At 46.5% G+C, this 18,606-nt stretch overlaps 1 protein-coding gene across 14 annotated transcripts in view; it reads left to right on the top strand.

The window, feature by feature from the left end:
* The window catches only part of LOC102024592 (tubulin polymerization-promoting protein), a 74,896-nt gene that overhangs the window by 31,268 nt on the left and 25,022 nt on the right, over positions 1–18,606 (top strand). For 10 of the 14 annotated variants that reach the window (XM_013505879.1, XM_013505871.1, XM_013505880.1 and 7 more), the window contains one exon: positions 2,395–2,468. In XM_013505879.1, coding sequence (XP_013361333.1) covers positions 2,395–2,468 — 74 coding nt within the window. The other 4 variants (XM_013505875.1, XM_013505878.1, XM_013505874.1 and 1 more) reach the window with 4 other exon arrangements.

Below are 18,606 nucleotides of genomic sequence, written 5' to 3'. Positions count from 1 at the left end.
AGAGAGAGAGAGAGAGAGAGAGAGAGAGAGAGAGAGAGAGAGAGAGAGAGAGAGGATATTCCCCTAAAAATGTCCCCAGCACTCATGGATAATATGTGTCCCCCCTCCTTTTATTGAGATTTTTTTTCTGGAGTCCAGACTGTCCTCAAACTCATATTCTTCCTGCCTCAGCCTCCGAAGTGCTGAGATTACAGATGTGTGTCACTACACTCAGCTTCTACTAAACATTTTAGGAAAGAGATACCAGTTGTATACAAAGTCTTTCAGAAGGCAGAGGAGGAGGCCACTCTCTTAACTCACTCGGTGTCAGCATCATCACACAGGCCGCCATAACCAACAGTATTCAGGAAATATGGCAAAAACCATTCAGAGAATATTATCAAAACAAGTCCAGCAGTGAATATACAGGATTGTACACTAGGATTAGTGATTTTATTCCAAGAATGCAACATTGGTTTATCATTTGAAAATCAGTTATAAAGGGCAAAATGTTAATAGAATAAAGGACAAAAACCTTATGCTCCTGTAAATTTATGCAGAAAATGGATTGGATAATATCAAGTGCCTAATTTTTTTAAAAAATTGGAATAACCTAGGAATAAAAAGAAAATAGCTGACAAAAACCATAGTGGCATTTCACTTCATGATGGAAGACTGGATGCTCTCTCCCCCTAAAACTGGGCACAAGGCAAGGGTGTCCAGTGTCCCCACTTGGACATACTGAAGTCCCACAGAGGAGACCCACAGAATGCAGGGGGAGACTGTTCGTGCGACATAATCCTGACAACCACACAAATAAGTTGGAATAATTTTAATGGAGATGTGGGGTGTGACACCAAGACATGATACCAGTCATTTCCATGTACTAGCAACCGGAAACCTGGTATCTCTTTTAAAACTATTTCATTCAAAGTATTATCAAAAGGAACAAGCCTTAACAAAACTGGTGCAAATCTGCAGACTAAACACAACAAACTGTGGCTGAGAGAAGTTGAAGACAACCTGTTAAATAGAAAGATAAATGTCTATATATTGGAAAGCTACCATGAGAACAATGTCCCAGGCTGATCTACAGTCTGATCTTATTACATCTAGTGGCCTGATGTTGTGGTTTAGATCTGGGTATCCCCCAAAAGCCTGGTGTTTAGAGGTAGGGTTTTTGGAAGGTGACTAGATCTTGAGGACGCTGTACTCAGCAATGGATTCACCAAATATAGAGAGCCCTTCCCAGTCCTTGTCTCAACCCAGGAAGTTTATATTTGTGATCCCATGAAAAGTTATTGGAATTCTAGCGAGTTAATTCCAATCTGCCATTTCCAGTGCAATCCATGGTGAGAATAAAGACACTAAGGCATATTTGTAGTTATGGGGAGCCAAGGGGTCCTAAGTCCAGCCACGATGATGGCCAGCTGGAGCAAAGGCCTCCACCCAAGGATGAACCTGGGTTTTATTCATTCATGAAGAAAGGAGTGGCTTGAGGATGAGTGACTGTGAGAATTGTGGAAAGTAGGTGAGTGCTGTGAGCTGGGCTAGGTAGGAGGCCTGAAATCACCTCGGCAATTCAGAGAGAAGGATCTGCAGAAAGAATAATCTGCATAACACGACTGAGATAGTATCTGATGTTTTGGGGTTGGTGCTTCAGCTCTGATGTGTAATCTTTCAAGCCCCAGGAAGTCATAGCCTCTATCTTGAGGCTCGATCCCAGTGTGGAGCACTGGAACTACATTCCACCTCCTCCTGGTCCACACAAGGGAAAAACAGGAGTCCAGGAAACACGCCTGCTGTCTTCAAAGACTTCCCCAGGGCACCTTGGCTAGACCAATATGCATTGCTTAAAGCCAACTGAAGGGATAAGGAAAAGGTCCTAGCCAGTTCTGTATATATCAATACATGGAGATATGGATAGGTTCAGCCAAAATAGAGACAATTGCTCCTCCTCCAAGGAGAGTCGCCCAGGTGGTCCTCCACCAGTAATAAAAGAGGGACCGCTGCTATGGGGAGCTGAGTATAGACTCACTGCCGAAAGCAGGGGTGTCTCTTAGAAACTGGCTGCTGTGTACAACAGCACAAGCCTATAGCCCAGCAACCTGGGAGGCTGAGGTGGGAGGATCCTGCCAGCTTGTGCACCACAGGGTGGACTCCAGCTCAAAACAAGACCTACATACATCCCTACACATGACGCTTGCCCACCCCCGGTTTCTACCCAAAGAGGAATGAAACAGATGTACACGTGTCCAGTGGCCTGGGAGGGAGGGTCCTGCCCCATGGAGGTCTTTCCCAGGATCCAGGACACCTCAGGAGCCATATCGCAAAACTGACTAAAATGGCCTTGAGTTTCAAGTAACATAAGTTCATGTCAACAGCTCCTCTCCATTGCATGCATTTCATTTTCAGGAGAAGGACAACATCCCAGCTTCGTCTCCACAGGAGAAAGACAGCATCCCAGCTTCGCCTCCACCTTCTCCGGGGTAAGTGTTAGCTTGCGGGAGTTGGCCCATCTGTCTGCACAACAGCTATGGTCTCTTCTCAGCTGAAAGGGCTGTGCAAAATGATTCATCTGAGATGAGATATTTTAAATGAGGGGATGACATAATAGGACTACAGTTGTCTCACTTCACATTATTAACACAGCCGTGTAGCTTATTGTGCAAACTAAAAGAACAATACTGTCTTCCTCACAACTAACTGAAACTACTGCACAAAAACAAGCATGTGCTTATTTATTTTTGACATCCGTATGTGAACAGGAGGGAGGTCATGCGTCCCGCCACTCTTCCTGTGGTCTCTGGTGGCTCTGGTCTAGATGCAGAGCGGAGGGCAGCGCCTGTGCCACACGGATATGTTCGTGGGTGAGCAGAGTATATACTTTTGCAGAACACACAACTTTCACACCAGAATCCCACAGGCAAACCAGCTTCCCCCAGAGGTCAGAGTGTACCCTGTCCTCACGATGAACTATATGGCCGAGAAGAGTCACCTTGTCATGAAGCACCCAGGGACAGGAAGTATCCTCGTGCCCACCATCTTACCTGTGTTCCCCACTGCGTTTTCCTCAGCCTGCAATAGGCACAAGTGACTTTCTGTTTTAAAAAGCACATAACATAATCTCCAGCTTCAGTGTTTTGATGTTGCATCCCCGCCCTCTGATCTCAGTCACTTTCATCTGGAGCCATTTTTACAATTCAAAATAAAAATGAAATTGAAAATTAAAAGTTATTTACTTGATGCTCTTGGCCAAGCACGCCCACACCCATGCAGTGCACACGCATGTGCACCCACACATGCACATACCGCGCACCTTCCCTTCCCTCGCACTCTTCGCTTCCCAGCCCTTCCCAGCTCACTGAGGAAACCCTAACTGCTGAGCAAGCTGCCCAGGCTGCTCTGAGCTCCCACAGGGTTGCCGTGCCCACAGCAGCCAAGACTGCTCTGTGCCTCTCCAGCTGCCACTTGCAGGCTGCAGCTCCTGGGGGCTTTGCCATGACCTGGGAAGGTGATTCTGCTGAGGGTAGGTCACGGCCTCACCAGGGAGGGGACCCAGGAGGCAGCAGCCAGAGACGGGGTTCAGTGGAGAACCTGTGGGGGATGCCCCCTTCCCTCCACAGCAGACGGAAGCCACTCCTCCCTGTTCTGAGACCTGCTCCAGGTCCCCTGGAGGCCCCGAAGCGAAACGGACAAGAGTGTCCCTGCATCTCCGGTCCCCACCACAAGTCTGCACTTGGCAAGGAGCCAGCTGGTTTCTTTCTCCCCAGCTACTTGGATCACGGGACAACAGATACACTAGGGAGGGGTGTAGTCAAAACTGCGACATGCTTACTCATTTTGATTTTAATACAACAGCCACATGTAAAATAGAAATAGCCTTCATGTCCACATTCTGTAACAGCCCAGCGGTAACGACAGAACAGCAGCAGGGTGCTTGTGTGGCACCCTTTTTCTATTCAAATGCCAAAACATAAAGCTTCGTAGCCACTCCCCTAGGAGTATGTCACAGGCATCTCCTCAGGACACCACCTTAGGTTTGTTCCTTCTCCCCAGTGACTCTCGTCTCCACATGTGGCCAGGATGCGCCACAGTGCAGTCAGCGCCTGACCGTTACTGGTCGTGCAGGTTGTGGCCAGCGTTGCCTTTGCCAGTGGAGATTCAGGAAGCATCTTTGAGTCTCTCCCGTCAGGTGTGGGTGGTTCATTTTGGAGGACATCTAAAAGTCTAATGGCATGTGTATTTTAAATCTAGATTTCTTCTGGTTGTTTTCCACAAAGGTTAGAGCAATTCTGACTTCTTTCCATTCTCTTACTCTGTCAGCGCAGGTTCTGCTAAAGTTAAAACTACAAATATAACTTTCCAGATCTAATTGGCTTTGACTGGGATTCTACTTTCAGGAACCAGCCAGGACTTCCTGAAATGGTTCGGAAAGCCCTGCCTACCAAAACAGGTTCTTTTATGTCAGAAGATTGGAAGTGACTGCAGCAATGTTTGCGTGGCTGTGTCCCGTTGGCCTTATGGTCATATGGGTAGCTCTCAGTCCCTGACTGGCTCGCTGGCTGGGTGTAGTTGCTGGGTTGCAAGTGTGTGCCTTTAGGTTAGGATACATCTGTTCACACATCAGACTAGCTTACATTTCACTGCGTGCCCAGGCCACCTTGGGCCAAAGATCGTTACCCATGTATACAGACAAGCTTATGTCAGCCTTAATTCAATTTAACAATACTAACAGTACAGTTTTGTCCAAATAAAATGTGATATTTCAATATGCATTTCTTTACTAGCAGTACAAATGAACATTTAAAAAATTTGTTTGGGTCATTTTACATTTTTTTATGTGTAAAATACCTTTCAAAGGTTTGAAATGTTAAGAGCTCTTTGCATGTTAAGAATATTCATTTTTCTACATTTTGAATTATGTTTCTTTCAGGGCACATTTTTCAGAATTTGTCTATGGTGTCTTTTCACTGTGTAGAGGCTATAACTTTCCTGAAGCCATATTTATAAAGACTTTCTTCTCTCTTGCTCAGAAAGCCTTATGTAAAGGTTATGCAAACATCTTCTCTTGCACTTTGTTAATATTATCATAATATTCATTTGGTTCCTTTACCTTTTGATTTGCAAGCCATCTTGAATTTATTTTTGTATTTGGAGAGACAGGCGCTAAGGTTAAGCTACATCAACAAAATAATGATTGGCTACTACTTCCTAAGTACTAAGTACCTCACCTACCCAGCGATGTGAATGGGCTTTTTTCTGGGCCCAGGTTTGTTTCTGGATGCTTGTTTCTGTGCCATTTACTGTGTCCTTAGCAGCTCCATTCCATTTTAATTATAGGACTTCATTTAGCCATTTTAATATCCAATATGCAAATTTCCCTTTTTGGATTGTTTTTCATTTTTCATTATTTTTGACAACTCTTACACATTTATTTTTCTATGTAAACTTTAAAATAATTTTTGTTCAGATCCAAGACACTTGACATTCAGGCTGGAGTTGCATTAAATTATACATCTTTCCTTGGCAGGGGCCAGAGCTGTCCCCGGCATCTCAGCTATCCAAGGGGAAGAGTAAAGACCTCAGAGGCCTCCACCCCAGGTCAAGGAACTAGATGTGGCTGCTCAGGCTGAGCTGTGCACTGGGAGCTCCATGCCTTTGCATGAATTTCAGTGGGTTGGCTCAGACCTTCCTGGGCAGAACAGTTGGGGCCTGTGTCCACCAGGCAACCATGCCTCTCGCTCTGCAGCCCAAAGTGACAGAGGCATCCTTGGGTCATAAGACAGCTTAGGATTTGCATACCATTAGCCGTTTTCTCAAGTGCTGAGATTTACTTCAAGTTTTCTTTAGTTTAAAGTGAGGAAGTACAGTTCCTATGGAAAAAATATTTCCTTTAAAACAACCCAATCATTTTCTAAAACGTTTTTTAGAAACTTGATTGAAAATACTAGTGTGTAAATCCTTCTCACTTTGAATTTCAGTTCAAAGAGTTATCTAACAGTGGTTCTATAAGTAATATCCAAGAACACCTTCTCTTCCACCTCTTTATGGAAAGATTGGTATATAGCTTGCATGTGTCTGGGTGTGGTGTGTAGTCTGCATATCTATACAAAATCAACCACAAATCCAAGTTTAAGAGGCAAAACTTTAACTCCTGCAAAAAAGTAGACAATATCTTTATAATCTTGGGTAAGGTCAAGTTTTCTTTGATAGACAACAAAAACCTTATTAAAGAAAAAAAAAGGAATGGGGCTTCATCAGAATTTAAATTTTGCTGTATAAAAGTCACCATGAAGAAAGTGAAAATATAAGCAACAGAATGGAACAGAAATTTGCAAATCGTATACTTGTATCTACTAGCAGTTTTAACTCAGTAATAAGAAGAAACAATCTGATTTTTAAAACTGGCAAAAGATTTGAACAAACTGTTCACCAAAGAAGATATACAGATGACAAACCAAACAAAACAAACAAAAAACTTGAAGGCACTCACTAGAGGAGCAGAATCAATATATAATATATGTTTAATTATACAAGGGATTTATAGGTAGCCTCACCAAATCAGAAGTGGAAGAGTGTCACGGCTGCCTGCAGAATCAGAGGCAAAAGAATCCAAAATGGTCACCTGTGCAACAGGTGAGAGCTGGAAGATCAGTAGGAAAAGAAGGTCAGAGGCCTAGAAGCTCACCTCAGTGTCATGGCTGGCAGTCTAGGTTGGAGGCTGAAGGTCTTCTCTGGAAGCCTGTAGGAATTGGAGACCAACATCCAAAGGCAATAGTGAGGCCCTGAGCGCCTCCAAAGGAAAGGGGAAGACTCTTTCCTCTTTCTCTTTTTATTCTGTCCAGGCTGCAAGTGTACTGGTTGGTGCCACCCACATGGGGGTGGGTCTTCCCCCTCAGCTTGAACCCCGCATGTCAGTCATCCACAGGTACACTTGGATTTACTAATCTGCCAGGAGGTTCTTAGGTCAAGTTGACATATCACAGTTAATGATCACAGGCGCTCAGCAGTATCTGAAATTCTGGGAATGCAAATTAAAACCACAATAAGCTACCACTACACAACCATCGGAATGGGTATAACGAAAAAGACAAAAGCCCCAGGTGTGGTGACCATGTGGGGACTGAAGCCTGTCACACTGCTGCTGGGAAGTGAAATGTTACCGTGGTGGCCAACAGCATATTCTGTTCACTCAGGCGTCCCACTCCAGGTCCTCCCAGAGAGCAGTGGGGACATATGTCATGCATAATGACCGCCATAGCAAAGAACCCCACTTCAGACAATTTGAGCAACAGGAAGTTATTTCTCACTGTCCTGGAGGTTGGAGTCTGAGACCAGGCTGTGGCCAGGGCTGTTCCTCCTGATGTCCCTTTCTGGCTGGTAGATCTCCCCCATGTCTTCACAGGATCAGCCCTCTGTGCAGGCCTGTGTCCCGATCTTCTAATAAGGACCACAGTCCTATTGGACGAGGGCTCACCTAGCAGCTCATTGAACTGTAATCGCCTCTCTCCAGACCCCACCTCTAGATGTCACATTTGAGGCCCGGCGGGGAGGGGGGGAAGCGTCCACATAGATGTTTGGAGGGGACACAAAGTAGCGTAAGACAGGACTAGGAGGAGGGGTGCTCTCAGTGGAGGTCCTGTCCCACATCAGCTGCCCCCAGGGCACCATCCCTAATGGACGTGAATGACAAAAGGTAATGAGATGCATTTGTCATTTTAAAAAAATAATTGTTTATCATGTCTTTTGTAATGTGGAGGTTTTAAACTTCTTAAGTTAAATTTGTTAAATTTCTTTTTGTTTTAAAGTCTTCCTTACTCAAGGGTTATACAGTTATCTTCCCATACTCTGCTATTTTTATAATTTTGTGCCGCCATTACATTTGGATTTTCAGGCCTCCTTGAGTTTTACTTATTTTCTATTTTTATTAATTTTTTTGAGACAAGGTTTTGCTATGTAGTTCAGGCTGGTTTTGAACTCACTATGTAGCCCAAGGTTGCCTTGAACTCCGTGATCCTCTTGCCTCAGCATCTTGAGTGCTGGGATTATAGGCATGTGCCACCATACCTAGCCTTGAATTTATTTTTGTGAACGGTGAGACTTAAGTTCATTTTATCCCAATGACATAACTGTTGGTGACTACCTCATCTATTAAGTATATACCTTCCCCCAACCCATGGAACACTCTCTTTTGCTATAACCCAACTTTCCATAAATACTATGCCCAGGGCCAGGGATATAGCTCAGGGATGCAGCGCCTGCCTGCCTGGCAAGCATGAGATCCTGAGTTCAATTCCCAGTAAAAAAAAAAAAGAAAAAAAAAAAAGAAAAATCAACCAAGAAACAAAACAAAAAAACTACTATGCCCAGATCTGTTTCCACATCTTTGTTCTGTCTTAGTGATCTGTGCCATATGCCATCCTGTGTTATTGAATGTCGTTTAGATTGATTTAATATCTGACAGATAAATCTCACCTGTTTTTGGAAATTTTTTTTTTAATTTCTAAAAATGTTGGCAACTTGAAAACTTTAGTTTTTCCATATTACCTTTATTTTGCCCTGGCAAAGAAATCTGGCATTTGGAGCAGAGTTGCATCCCCCCCACACACAGTAGGGACGGCTGAGAATGGTTTCTGTGCTTCACAGCTCTACATGGGAATGCAAGGCCCTCCTGGAGGTAGTCTCCCCTCGGTGGGCCAGGCCGGAAGCTCAGACCCACATCCTGCCTGAGCTGCTTCTCAACTCCATCCTCTGGGAAGAGCACTGTGGGAACCTCCAGGGTCCTGGGTCATGGACCATGAGTTCAAGGGATTTGGGAGACCCACAAACCCCATTCTGAAGCCTAAACAAGCAAGTAGCTTTCGTGGGTCAGCAAAAAGGCAGCTTAGGAGATGCATACTATTCATTAGTTTCTCATCCAAGAATTACAAAAAAAAAAAAAAAAAAAAAAAAAATCCAAGAATTACTTTAGGTTTTTGCTTTAACCATAAAGGAGTAAATATAATTCAGTATGAAAAAGTCATAATCTTTCAAACAACTCAATTTTTTTTCTAAATTTCTAATTTTTCTTCTAAATTGGTGTCCCTGGCTGGGCTTGGTGGTGCACACAAGTAATCCCAGCACTCAGGAGGCTGAGGCAGGAGGATCGATGCGAATTTGAGGCCAGCCTGGACTACAAAGTAAGTTCAAGGCCAGCCTGAACTCTGCATAGTGAAACTCTGTCTCAAAAAGACAAAAAAAAAAAAAAAAAAAAAAAAAATGGTGTCCCTTGATTTAATGAATCTAAATCCCTTAAAATTTACTTCAAAGTATGACCTCTATCCTAAAGTAAATAAGGTCATTTTATCTCATCCAACCAGAACCAAGATACTTAACTTTGACTTGGAAAATGTGTGCATACATATGCATATTATTACAGAAAGAATAGAAGTTACAAAGATTCTTGATATGAATATGTAAGTCACTGTGGTCCACTGCTCACCAGTAACCATTGTTGCTATTTTGATTGATGTCTCTTAAGTCTTCCCTTTTAATATATTTTTCTGTGTATTATGAGCAAAATTTTCTCTTATAAAATTATAATAACATTGCGTACCTCTTTGGAAGGCTGCTTTTAAAACTACACATTTTAAAAATTGTTATACTAAAGACCATGATATGAGATTGATGGGTGTAAACTTTAGCGAATGGATTAACTGTGTGAAAACTATTATGCCAGCACAAGTTTTCAAACCATCCACATACAACAGGCAAGAAGCTACCACAGGCTTCATTTCGCTGGGGAAAGCGTTTCTAGGGTAACCTGAGAGTTGGGTCCCAGTGACTGCAAGTCCTTGTGGGGCCGGCACTGCCTGCTCCTCAGGCAGCGTCTCCACAGAAGGTCGGCACCTCAGCCTCTGTCCTCTAGGCCATGTGACAGGCCCACGGGTGAGGAGGTGAATTTCAGGCACATGGGGGCAGGCTGCTTAGGTAGGACCTTAGGAAGCGTCCCTTTGTGGTGATAATCGTCAGACAGATGTGACCATTTGTTCTTTCTCTATCATGGGACGTTAAGTGGAACCAACATATACAAATTGACCAGAGAGGCTGAAAACAGGATGGGAACAGGACATACATATGAACACAATGATTCTCAGCGTTTCACTTGGTGGCATGTGTGAATTCCCTGTTGGTGAGTGGGAGCCTCTTTCTGTGTCCCCCCATCAGTGAGCAGCCAAGGTCTTTCCCGCACGAGTCTCACACCTGAGGTCTGCAGTTCACACAAGCACCCAGGAGCTGCCCGTTCCGGGATTCTGCAGGCGCGAGGAAGCCACAGTAACCACCCGGACAGCTCCGGTGGCCTTCGGTGGGCCCTCATGAGCTCCTCCCAAAGCAAGGCCACCCGTGCTGATGCGCATGTTTCCTCCCTGCCAGACTGAAGCGTAAGAAGTTCCTGCCTCCCTCCTTGTGCTCAAGTCCCAGCTCCACCCACTCTGTGAGCCCAGAGAGCCACTCACCACAGGTCAGCCCAGAGGGCTCGGTCACACTGCTGCACAGAAAAAGGTGAGGGGCACCTGAGGCTCAGTGTCCCCTGAAGTGCAATTATGGCAGTGTCCTGAGTTGCTTGTTTGACTAATTGTTAGCGTTTGGAGGTATTTTAATTCCCTCAAGCTGCTGGAGCAAGACACCACAGACTGGATACAGCTTAAAAAACCAGATGTTTGTTGTGGCTCTGGAGGCGAGGAGTCGAGACCCAGGTGCCAGCAGGTCCCTGTCTGCTTCCCTGTCCCCTGACGGCTGTGTCCTCACTGTATTTTCCCAAGACAGGGAGTGAAAGATGGAATGAGCTCTCAAGGCCACTCTCTGAGCCCAGCGACGAGGCTCCAGCCTCAGCCCGCTCCTCAAAGGCCCACTTCCTGAGACCAGCACACCAGGGTGGGGTTTCAGTCTGCAGACGGGTGGGGGACACAGATGTTCAGTGTGCCACAGCAGGGACCCAAAGGTGCTGCCTCTGACAGCAAAGGTAGGAGTGAAATGGGAGACATGAGGAGCTAAAAATGTTCCTACGTGTGGGGCATGTGTGACAGAGCAGATCAAGCACAAAAACAGCTGGCACCAGAGGGGGACACTGCGTGTGCTTTGGTGAGTGTGTGGGTGTCGGCAACAGCTTCCAGTAGCTGGAAGTGACAGGAGGGCAGTTGCATAATGAATGATTTAGGGCAAACGTGGTGCAGTCTAGGCAGAGGGTTTATGGTGCTTGCAGGATTTCCTCAAGTTAGATTTCCCTAATGTGGTGCTGGGGAATAACTGTGTGAGTAGCAAGGGGACAGGGATTCAAGGTGTTGGTGTGTGCGGCTCTGGCCAGAGATGGAGTGTGTGATGCCATGTGATGGCCTGAGCAGGGTGGCTCGTCCAAGGGGTAGGGGCAGCACCCACAGCTGAGGGTGGTACAGGCAGAACAACTAAGTGTACTCACAGAGGAGGAGAGGGAGGGACCACAGGGCCAAGGCTGCACCGGTCCCTGGCAGCAGACGCCTGGGCTGTTTCTTTCCTGGTGGGCCCAGTAGCACCTCTGTGGCAGCAGAGATTCAGAAGGACCTACTGAGGACACTGCAGGTCAGAGCCTGGTGCTTAGCCCGGGGAGTCCAATGGTGGAGGCTGCCCACCAATTTTGGGGGAGCAAGGGCTGCAGCTCCTCTTTGGGGACCAGTGAGTCCCATAAAGTGCCCTCAGGCTTTGTCATTACACAGACCTGGGTTCCAGGTGAGGCTGGAGATATTATTGATCTTTCCCAAAGTTTCTGAGACCTTCCTGAGTTGCCCTTTCCTCCTAAGACGTGAAGGATGCCACTGTTACACTGCAAAGAGACCAGAGGAACCCAGAGCACTGCCACCAGCACCCACCTTGTGATGCTGGCACACAGCAGCTGCTCCTCCTGCTCACTGTGGACCTCATTCCTCATAATCCCCAGTTGGAGACACAGATGCATGGCAGACCTGTGGGTAACCTGCTGTATAAGCATATTCACAGCAGTCCTCCTGCTTCAGCCTCCCAAGTGCTGGGATTACAGGCATGTGCCACCACGCCCCACCTCAGGTGCTTGTTTCTGATGATGGAAGAAACATTTCCACCCAGAGCAAGAGCAGCATCCTAATGAGCTCGTCTGCTCACTCCTGCTCTGTTTTCCTTCTGCCTGGCTTCTTGGGCTTCTCCACATGATCTTGGAAAGGATGGGCACAGTGGTGACTTCTGCAGAAAGAGCACCATGGCAATGCAGGGTTTGGGAAGTGTATTTTCCACTTAACCCTAAATGGCCAAGATCTGCCCATACTCCACATCACTGCAGCTTTTGCTTCTGTGACACTTTGTTCCACACCAAGTCCTTTACCCTCTGCTGCAGTGGGTGTCGGGATGGCCTGGGTTTGTGCTGCCCCCGTCTCCAGATGTTTGCTGCTGTGTACAAGGCCCCCTGGGTCTGTGTCTGGTGGCTCAGATGCTGGGCCTGTGACTGCTCAGCTGAGATGAGGCCAAGCTGTTTTAGAGCGGCTGCAGAGTTTACTCTGACAGCAGTGGGTAGGAGGTCCTGCCAAGTCATACCCTCTGTGGCTCTGAGACTGGACAAAGGTGCTGACTGGCAGCTTTCTGGGTCGCTTCCACCACTGGCCTCGAGACTAATGAGGCTGAACACCCATTTGCCACCTGAGATTTCTGTCATGCGAAGCACTTGCTCCTGTCCTTAACCCATTTTTATGGGGTTCTTTGTGCTTTTCATACCAATTCATGTAGGTTGTCTATGTATTCTTGACCCAAAGCTACTGTCCTTTGGGTGGATTACGGGCCTCAGTGTGCAGCTTGACTCAGTTTCATTCAGGGAACCGAGCCTCAAGTTCCAACAGGGCACGTCTGTACATGTTTTACAGCTGATACTCTTTGGTCTCAGTGTCCTTCTTTTCTTTTTCTTTTTTTCCAATGTCTTTCTTTTCAGCCTAAATATCTTAAAAGGTAGCATCTCCCCCTTCTACTGAGAATTTTGTGTTTATTGTGGAAGCTGAGTTCTTTGCCTCTAGTTCATTTGTGTGCAGGCCATAGGTAGGGGTCTGACTTAATCTTCCCCTGTAGATTTCAGTGGCTTGCACTCCATCCACAGGACAGTCCTTCTCCCCAGCTCTACCCTGGTCCAGAGCTCCGCATGTGTGCAGGAGAGGCTATTCTGGGCTCTCCAGGCCACCAGTCAGTCAGCCCATCTCCTGGCTCTGCCTCCGACGGCTCCTGCGTGCCGAAGAGCACTCCCATGCTTGTCCAGGGAGCGCCCTGGCCATCCAGTGCTCCTGTAAAGAGGTCCATCCCTCCTGTGCAGTCGTCCTCCCACCTGCCTCTGGTGTCTGACAGCAGAGCCTCGCTGCCTCCTGTGGGTGGAACACTGCGCTCGACTTCCTGCCGCCCCCCGCCCCCCTCCCTCTTCTCCCCCAGCCCCCCAGCCCCCTGCTGCCCCCCTACATGGGTCTGCACTTCTGCACAGCTGCCCTCTCCCTCCCTGCCGTGTGTCCTGCACCGACCTGCTCTCCATGCTCTGTGCTGGTCTCTGGGGAATTGCACAGGGCCTGTAGACAGGTGTGTCCATCTGCTATGTGTTGCTGGAAGTTGTATCATCTCTGCATTTTAAAATTGTCTTCTTGAGTCATTTTTGGTAGTTGTGTTCCTCTGCATTGTTTCATTTTGTCTCCAGGGTACAGCTGTTGGTGTACAGCTGTCCACGGCTCTGCTCCTCATCCTGTTATTTGTGCAGCATCCGTAATGAGGCTGGTTGCTGACTTCCGGTCTCAGCAGTTGAGTCAAGCTACAGGGTTGCCTATTTTGTTGATTATTTCAAATAACCAATTTTTGGCTTTATTGAATTCATCTATTGCTTTATTGTTTTCTACTTAATTTATTTCTGCTCTGATTTTATTATTCAGTTCCTTCTAAGTTTGGGCATAGTTTGCTTTTCTTTTCCTTCTTCTCTCAAGGGTACAGTCAGGTTGTTGATTTTAGCTCTGGGTCAGTAAACACCCCCACAGTGCTGGTACGTTGCTTCCATTCCCATTCACCTCGAAGTATTCTGTCATTTCCATGTGATTTCTTCTTCCACCCACTGATTGTTTAAGAATGTGTCAATTTCTATATAGATGTGAATTATCCTGTTTTCCCTGTTAGTAATTTGCAGTTCATTCCACTGTGATTGAAAAGAGGACACTTGCAGCTTATCAGTTTTTAAAAGTTTATTAAGACTGGTTTCCCATGCAGTCCAGTGTGAGAGTGCCCCATTTCCCTTGAAGAGAACGTGGATTCTGCTGCTGGGTGAAGCGTTCTGTGTTCATCCATGTCTTGGTTACTTTTTCTCCTTGCTGGGACAAAATACCTGACGCCCAAAATTAAGGAAGGAAAGGTTTATTTCGCTTACAGTTTGTGGAGGTTTCAGTCCATACTTGGCAGGTTACAAGGCGGAGTGGCACACGGCAGAGGGCTACAGCTCATGAAGGCAGAACACAGCAAAAGCAACAAGCACAAAAGGGAAGAATGGCAGCAAGCAGCCTCTTCCTCTTCCTTACAAATGCAAACTATCCACCCCAGGGCAGGTGTAGCTCTCACACCCATAATCAATCAAACTCTAAAAGCCTGCCCCATGACCGCATGAGGCTTTGGGGGGACACCCAGACACAAACCATAACAATCCGTTAGGTCTTGTTAGGGTGCTATTCAAGGTTACTATTTTCTGTTTGACATATGTTTCATTGCTCTGTCTGTTACTGAAAGTGGTATGGTGAAGTTTCTCACTCTTACTGTACAACTGTCTATTTCTCCCTTTGATTCTGTCCATTTTTGCTCCCTACAATTTGGGAGCTGTGTCTTTAGGTTTGTAAATGTTTATAATTTTTACAAAGTTCTTGCTTGATTGAAACCTTTATCAACATACAGTATTCTTCTTTGTGTCTTATAATCCTTTATTTTTTACTTGAAGCCTGGGGGCTGGGGATTTAGCTCAGGGGCACAGCGCCTGCCTGGCAAGTGCAAGGTCCTGAGTTGGATTCCTGGTACGGGGGAGGGGGGGAGTATTTACTTGAAGCCTGACAACAATACGGTCACTCCAGCCCTCTTCTGGTTACGATCCACATGCACTGTCATTCTGTCTGTCAAACTCTTTGAGCCTTCATAGAGAATTTCTTGTAGAGAATATAGAATAGATCATGTTTTTTGTCCACTCTGCAAATCTCATTTTTAGTGGAATTCGTATGTATTTAAAGTGATTACTGATAAATTGCTTACTTCTATCATTTAGCTTTTTGTTTTCTGATTACATTTTTATCCTTCAATTCTCCCATTACTGGCTTTTTAAGTTTAATTGAATGTTTCAATGTGCGATTTGAATGTGCGATTTGATTCCCTCATCTTTTCTGTATACTTTTCTTTAGTGGTTACCTTGGAGATTACAGTTAATATCTTAGTCTTACAGCAGCCTTGTTTGGGGGGTTCCACCTGGCTTCAGGTGGGCATGTCTGTCAGCGCCTCTTCATCTCCATCCCTCCTTTTTCTTGGTAGCAAGGTTACATTTATTAAAAATAGGAGAAGAAACAAGCTTTGCAGAGCAAATTTGGGCAAGTAAAAGTAGGAAACAAGTGCACCCTGCAGCATGAGGGCAGCCACGGTGCAGGAGAGGACACAGCGGCCTTCCTTATTCCTGCCTTGTGTCATTACTGTTGTGGGTTACATTTATATCTCATGTGCTCATTAACATAATTATTGTTTCACGTATTTATCTTTTAAATTGTGTAGAAAGAACGAGAATTTACAAACCAAAAGTACACTTGTAATATTATTTTGTATTTACCAACAGTCTTCATTTTCTTACTGGTCTTTATTTCAGGCTGCAAGTTGCATCTCACATCTCTTCGGCCTAAAGAATCCCATTAGCATTTCTGGTAATGAACTTCCTCAGATTTTGTGTATCTGCAAATGTGTTAAATTTCCTCTTCATTGTTGAAGGGTAGATTTGTCAGATACTGGTTTTTGTTTTGTTTTTGGTACCGGGAATCGAACTTAGGACCTTGTCTTGCTAGCCAGGCGCCTTGTGCTGCTGAGCTATATCCCCAGCCTCAATTAGTCAGATATGGAATTCTGGGTCAACAGGTTGTTTCTGTTTTTGTTTTCTTTTCGAGGCTTTAAGTGTGTGTGGTCCCTTGCCTTCAAAGGTCCATGATTTCTGATGAGAAATCAGACATTACCTTTAATGAGGATTCTTTGGGATCGGTCTCTTGTAGCACTTATATTCTTGTTGCTTCCAAAATATTCTCGTGAGCTAGGTCTGGGTAATCTGACTGTAGTGCATTTAGGATCCCTCAGAACAGAATTTTTCTTGGAGTTTGCTGACTCTTAGATGTGAAAATCTGTCTCTCATCAGAGGGGGAAAGTTTCCAGTCATCATTTGTTATACATTTTTCCACGTCTTTTCCTTTCTGTCTTCCTAGCAAGACTACCATGATGTGCTGGTGAGGCCTGTCACTCTAGGTCCTCCAGTAGACACTGTGAGTGGGAAGCCCCACTGCCACAGGGTAACCACAGTGTACAGCTGGTTTCCTGGAGAGCACCCCCATACCAGTGTCGGGGACGTGGGCTTCTCTGTACACATTAGAGGGCTGGGATGGCAGGTGGTGGCAGTTCTTGCACCCTGCCTGGGTGGAGAGGGGCTGCCAGTCCCTCCTTCACATGCTCTTTGGCTCCAGCATTCATATGCTGAGGCAGCATGAGGGCTGCACTGTGAAGGGACCGCTGGAGATGCAGACTTTGCATTTGCGTCCCAGGCTTCCTGTACCTTTGCAGCACACTACACCTTCCTGTGGTGGATTATATTGCGAACGTCCCCCAGATGTCTCCTGCACTTGAGGTGGGGCTTTGCAAGGTGACGGGGCCATGGAGTGCGAGACTCATCAGTGGACAGGTCCCTTAATGAGCTCACAGATGACTGCTGTCGTGAATGGGGCCTTGGTGGGACAGGGGGCTACTGGGGTGTGAGCTGAAACCCTGTGGCTCCCTCCCCACACAGGAGCAGAGGCAGCACCAGCAAGTGCAGTCACACCACTATCTCCAGCCCATAGATAAAAGTCTTAGGAGCCTTAGGGAAGTCACGGAGCCCCACTGCTGACCTCTGAAGTGTCATCTTGTGTCATCTTGGTCTACATCTGTGTCCCTGTTGTGTCCCCCTCCTACAGATCCTGAAGGAGGAGGGGAGTTTCGTGAGCCCATAAAGAAGACGGGGTTGAGGCTGAAGCCCTAACGTCCGGGAGATAATTGGATATGTGCGGTGGTGAGGTCTACCACAGTTAGAGCCTCTAGAGTGTTACATATTTTCTTTAAACAACAACAACAACAACAAAAAATGGGCTGTTTCCTTGTTCTTAATGCCAGAGTAACCCAAAATGCCACCAACTATGGGTCATAGACTGCTTATTCTTACGCTCATCTTTAAATCTGTGCTAAGAATTCCTTTCCCCCATAAAATCTTTTACAAACTATGAAAACCCACAAGTCTAAGAGTATTTTTGATTCAAAGCCCCTGGCCAGACCTGCCTGCTCTCTGTCGACACACAGACCCATGGGCTCACACAAGCACTCGTTGTGGTGCAAGTGACCAGCACTCCCCGGCTCAGGGAGTGATCCCACTCTCGGGAGGCAGAGGGTGTGCTGTCTCATAGACAGCACACACAGGTTGGCAACCCCACTGCCATGCGGCCATTGAATAGAGCGGCCCGGAACTTGCACTAGTTCCTGTGAGTGTACATCATCCCCTTGTTCTGTGACCTTGGCTTTTGAGGCACAGCATATACCAGCCGGCTCAGCGCTGTCTCATCTGATGCTCAGGAGCAAGGTGCAGTGCTCGCTTCCCGCCGACAGCAGTCACCTTGGGTCTGGCTGCTGCAGAACCCTGAGTGGTCAGCTCCTCTTCTCACTTCGCAGCCCAACACTGAGCAGATCCAACTGGACCCGGAGGGAAAGAGTGCAGTGCAAATTCTAAGAACTGGAATGTGGCATCTGCCACTCACACTGGAGAAAGCAGATCCAGAAAGCAACTCCCTAGACACCTGGACCTCATCCCAGGTGCACAGCATGGGGTCGTGAGGAGCCAGAACCATAATCCTAGGTGCAAAAGGTGAAGATGAGGAGCAGACCAGCCAGGGCTGCAGGGGGATGAATGAGGTCTGGAAAGACAAGAGTATGAAATGGCAGTGCTGGTCTGGAGGATAGCCATGGACTCACAGTTAAGCTATAGGAGGTAGGAAGCCTGGGCTAGGTCAGCCATGTGTGCTCTGCACCCCTGTGTGCAGCGTAAGACAGCTGGAGGCCTCTTTGAGCACTATCCTGGTCACCTGGCTGCACTGTCTGCTTGTGTGGCCGGCAGAGGGGTTGTGGACATGACTGGTGAGGTCAAGGCATTCTGGAGATAGCCCAGGCTCCTGTGGACAGCAGCTGCTCTCAGACTGCTCTCGGACAGCTGACAAGCAGGGTCTTTAGACTGTCTTTCAATAGAGCAAGTTGTGGGTGCCCATGCTCCTGAGGAGTAGATGGGAGAAATTCCTGATGTAGTAGGTAACCAGAGTAGCCAGAATTTCTTTT

The sequence above is a fragment of the Chinchilla lanigera genome, unplaced genomic scaffold, assembly GCF_000276665.1.
Source record: "Chinchilla lanigera isolate Chin_1 unplaced genomic scaffold, ChiLan1.0 scaffold00103, whole genome shotgun sequence".
NCBI classification, from domain to species: Eukaryota; Metazoa; Chordata; class Mammalia; order Rodentia; family Chinchillidae; genus Chinchilla; species Chinchilla lanigera.
This window is presented reverse-complemented; position numbering and strand designations above follow the sequence as displayed.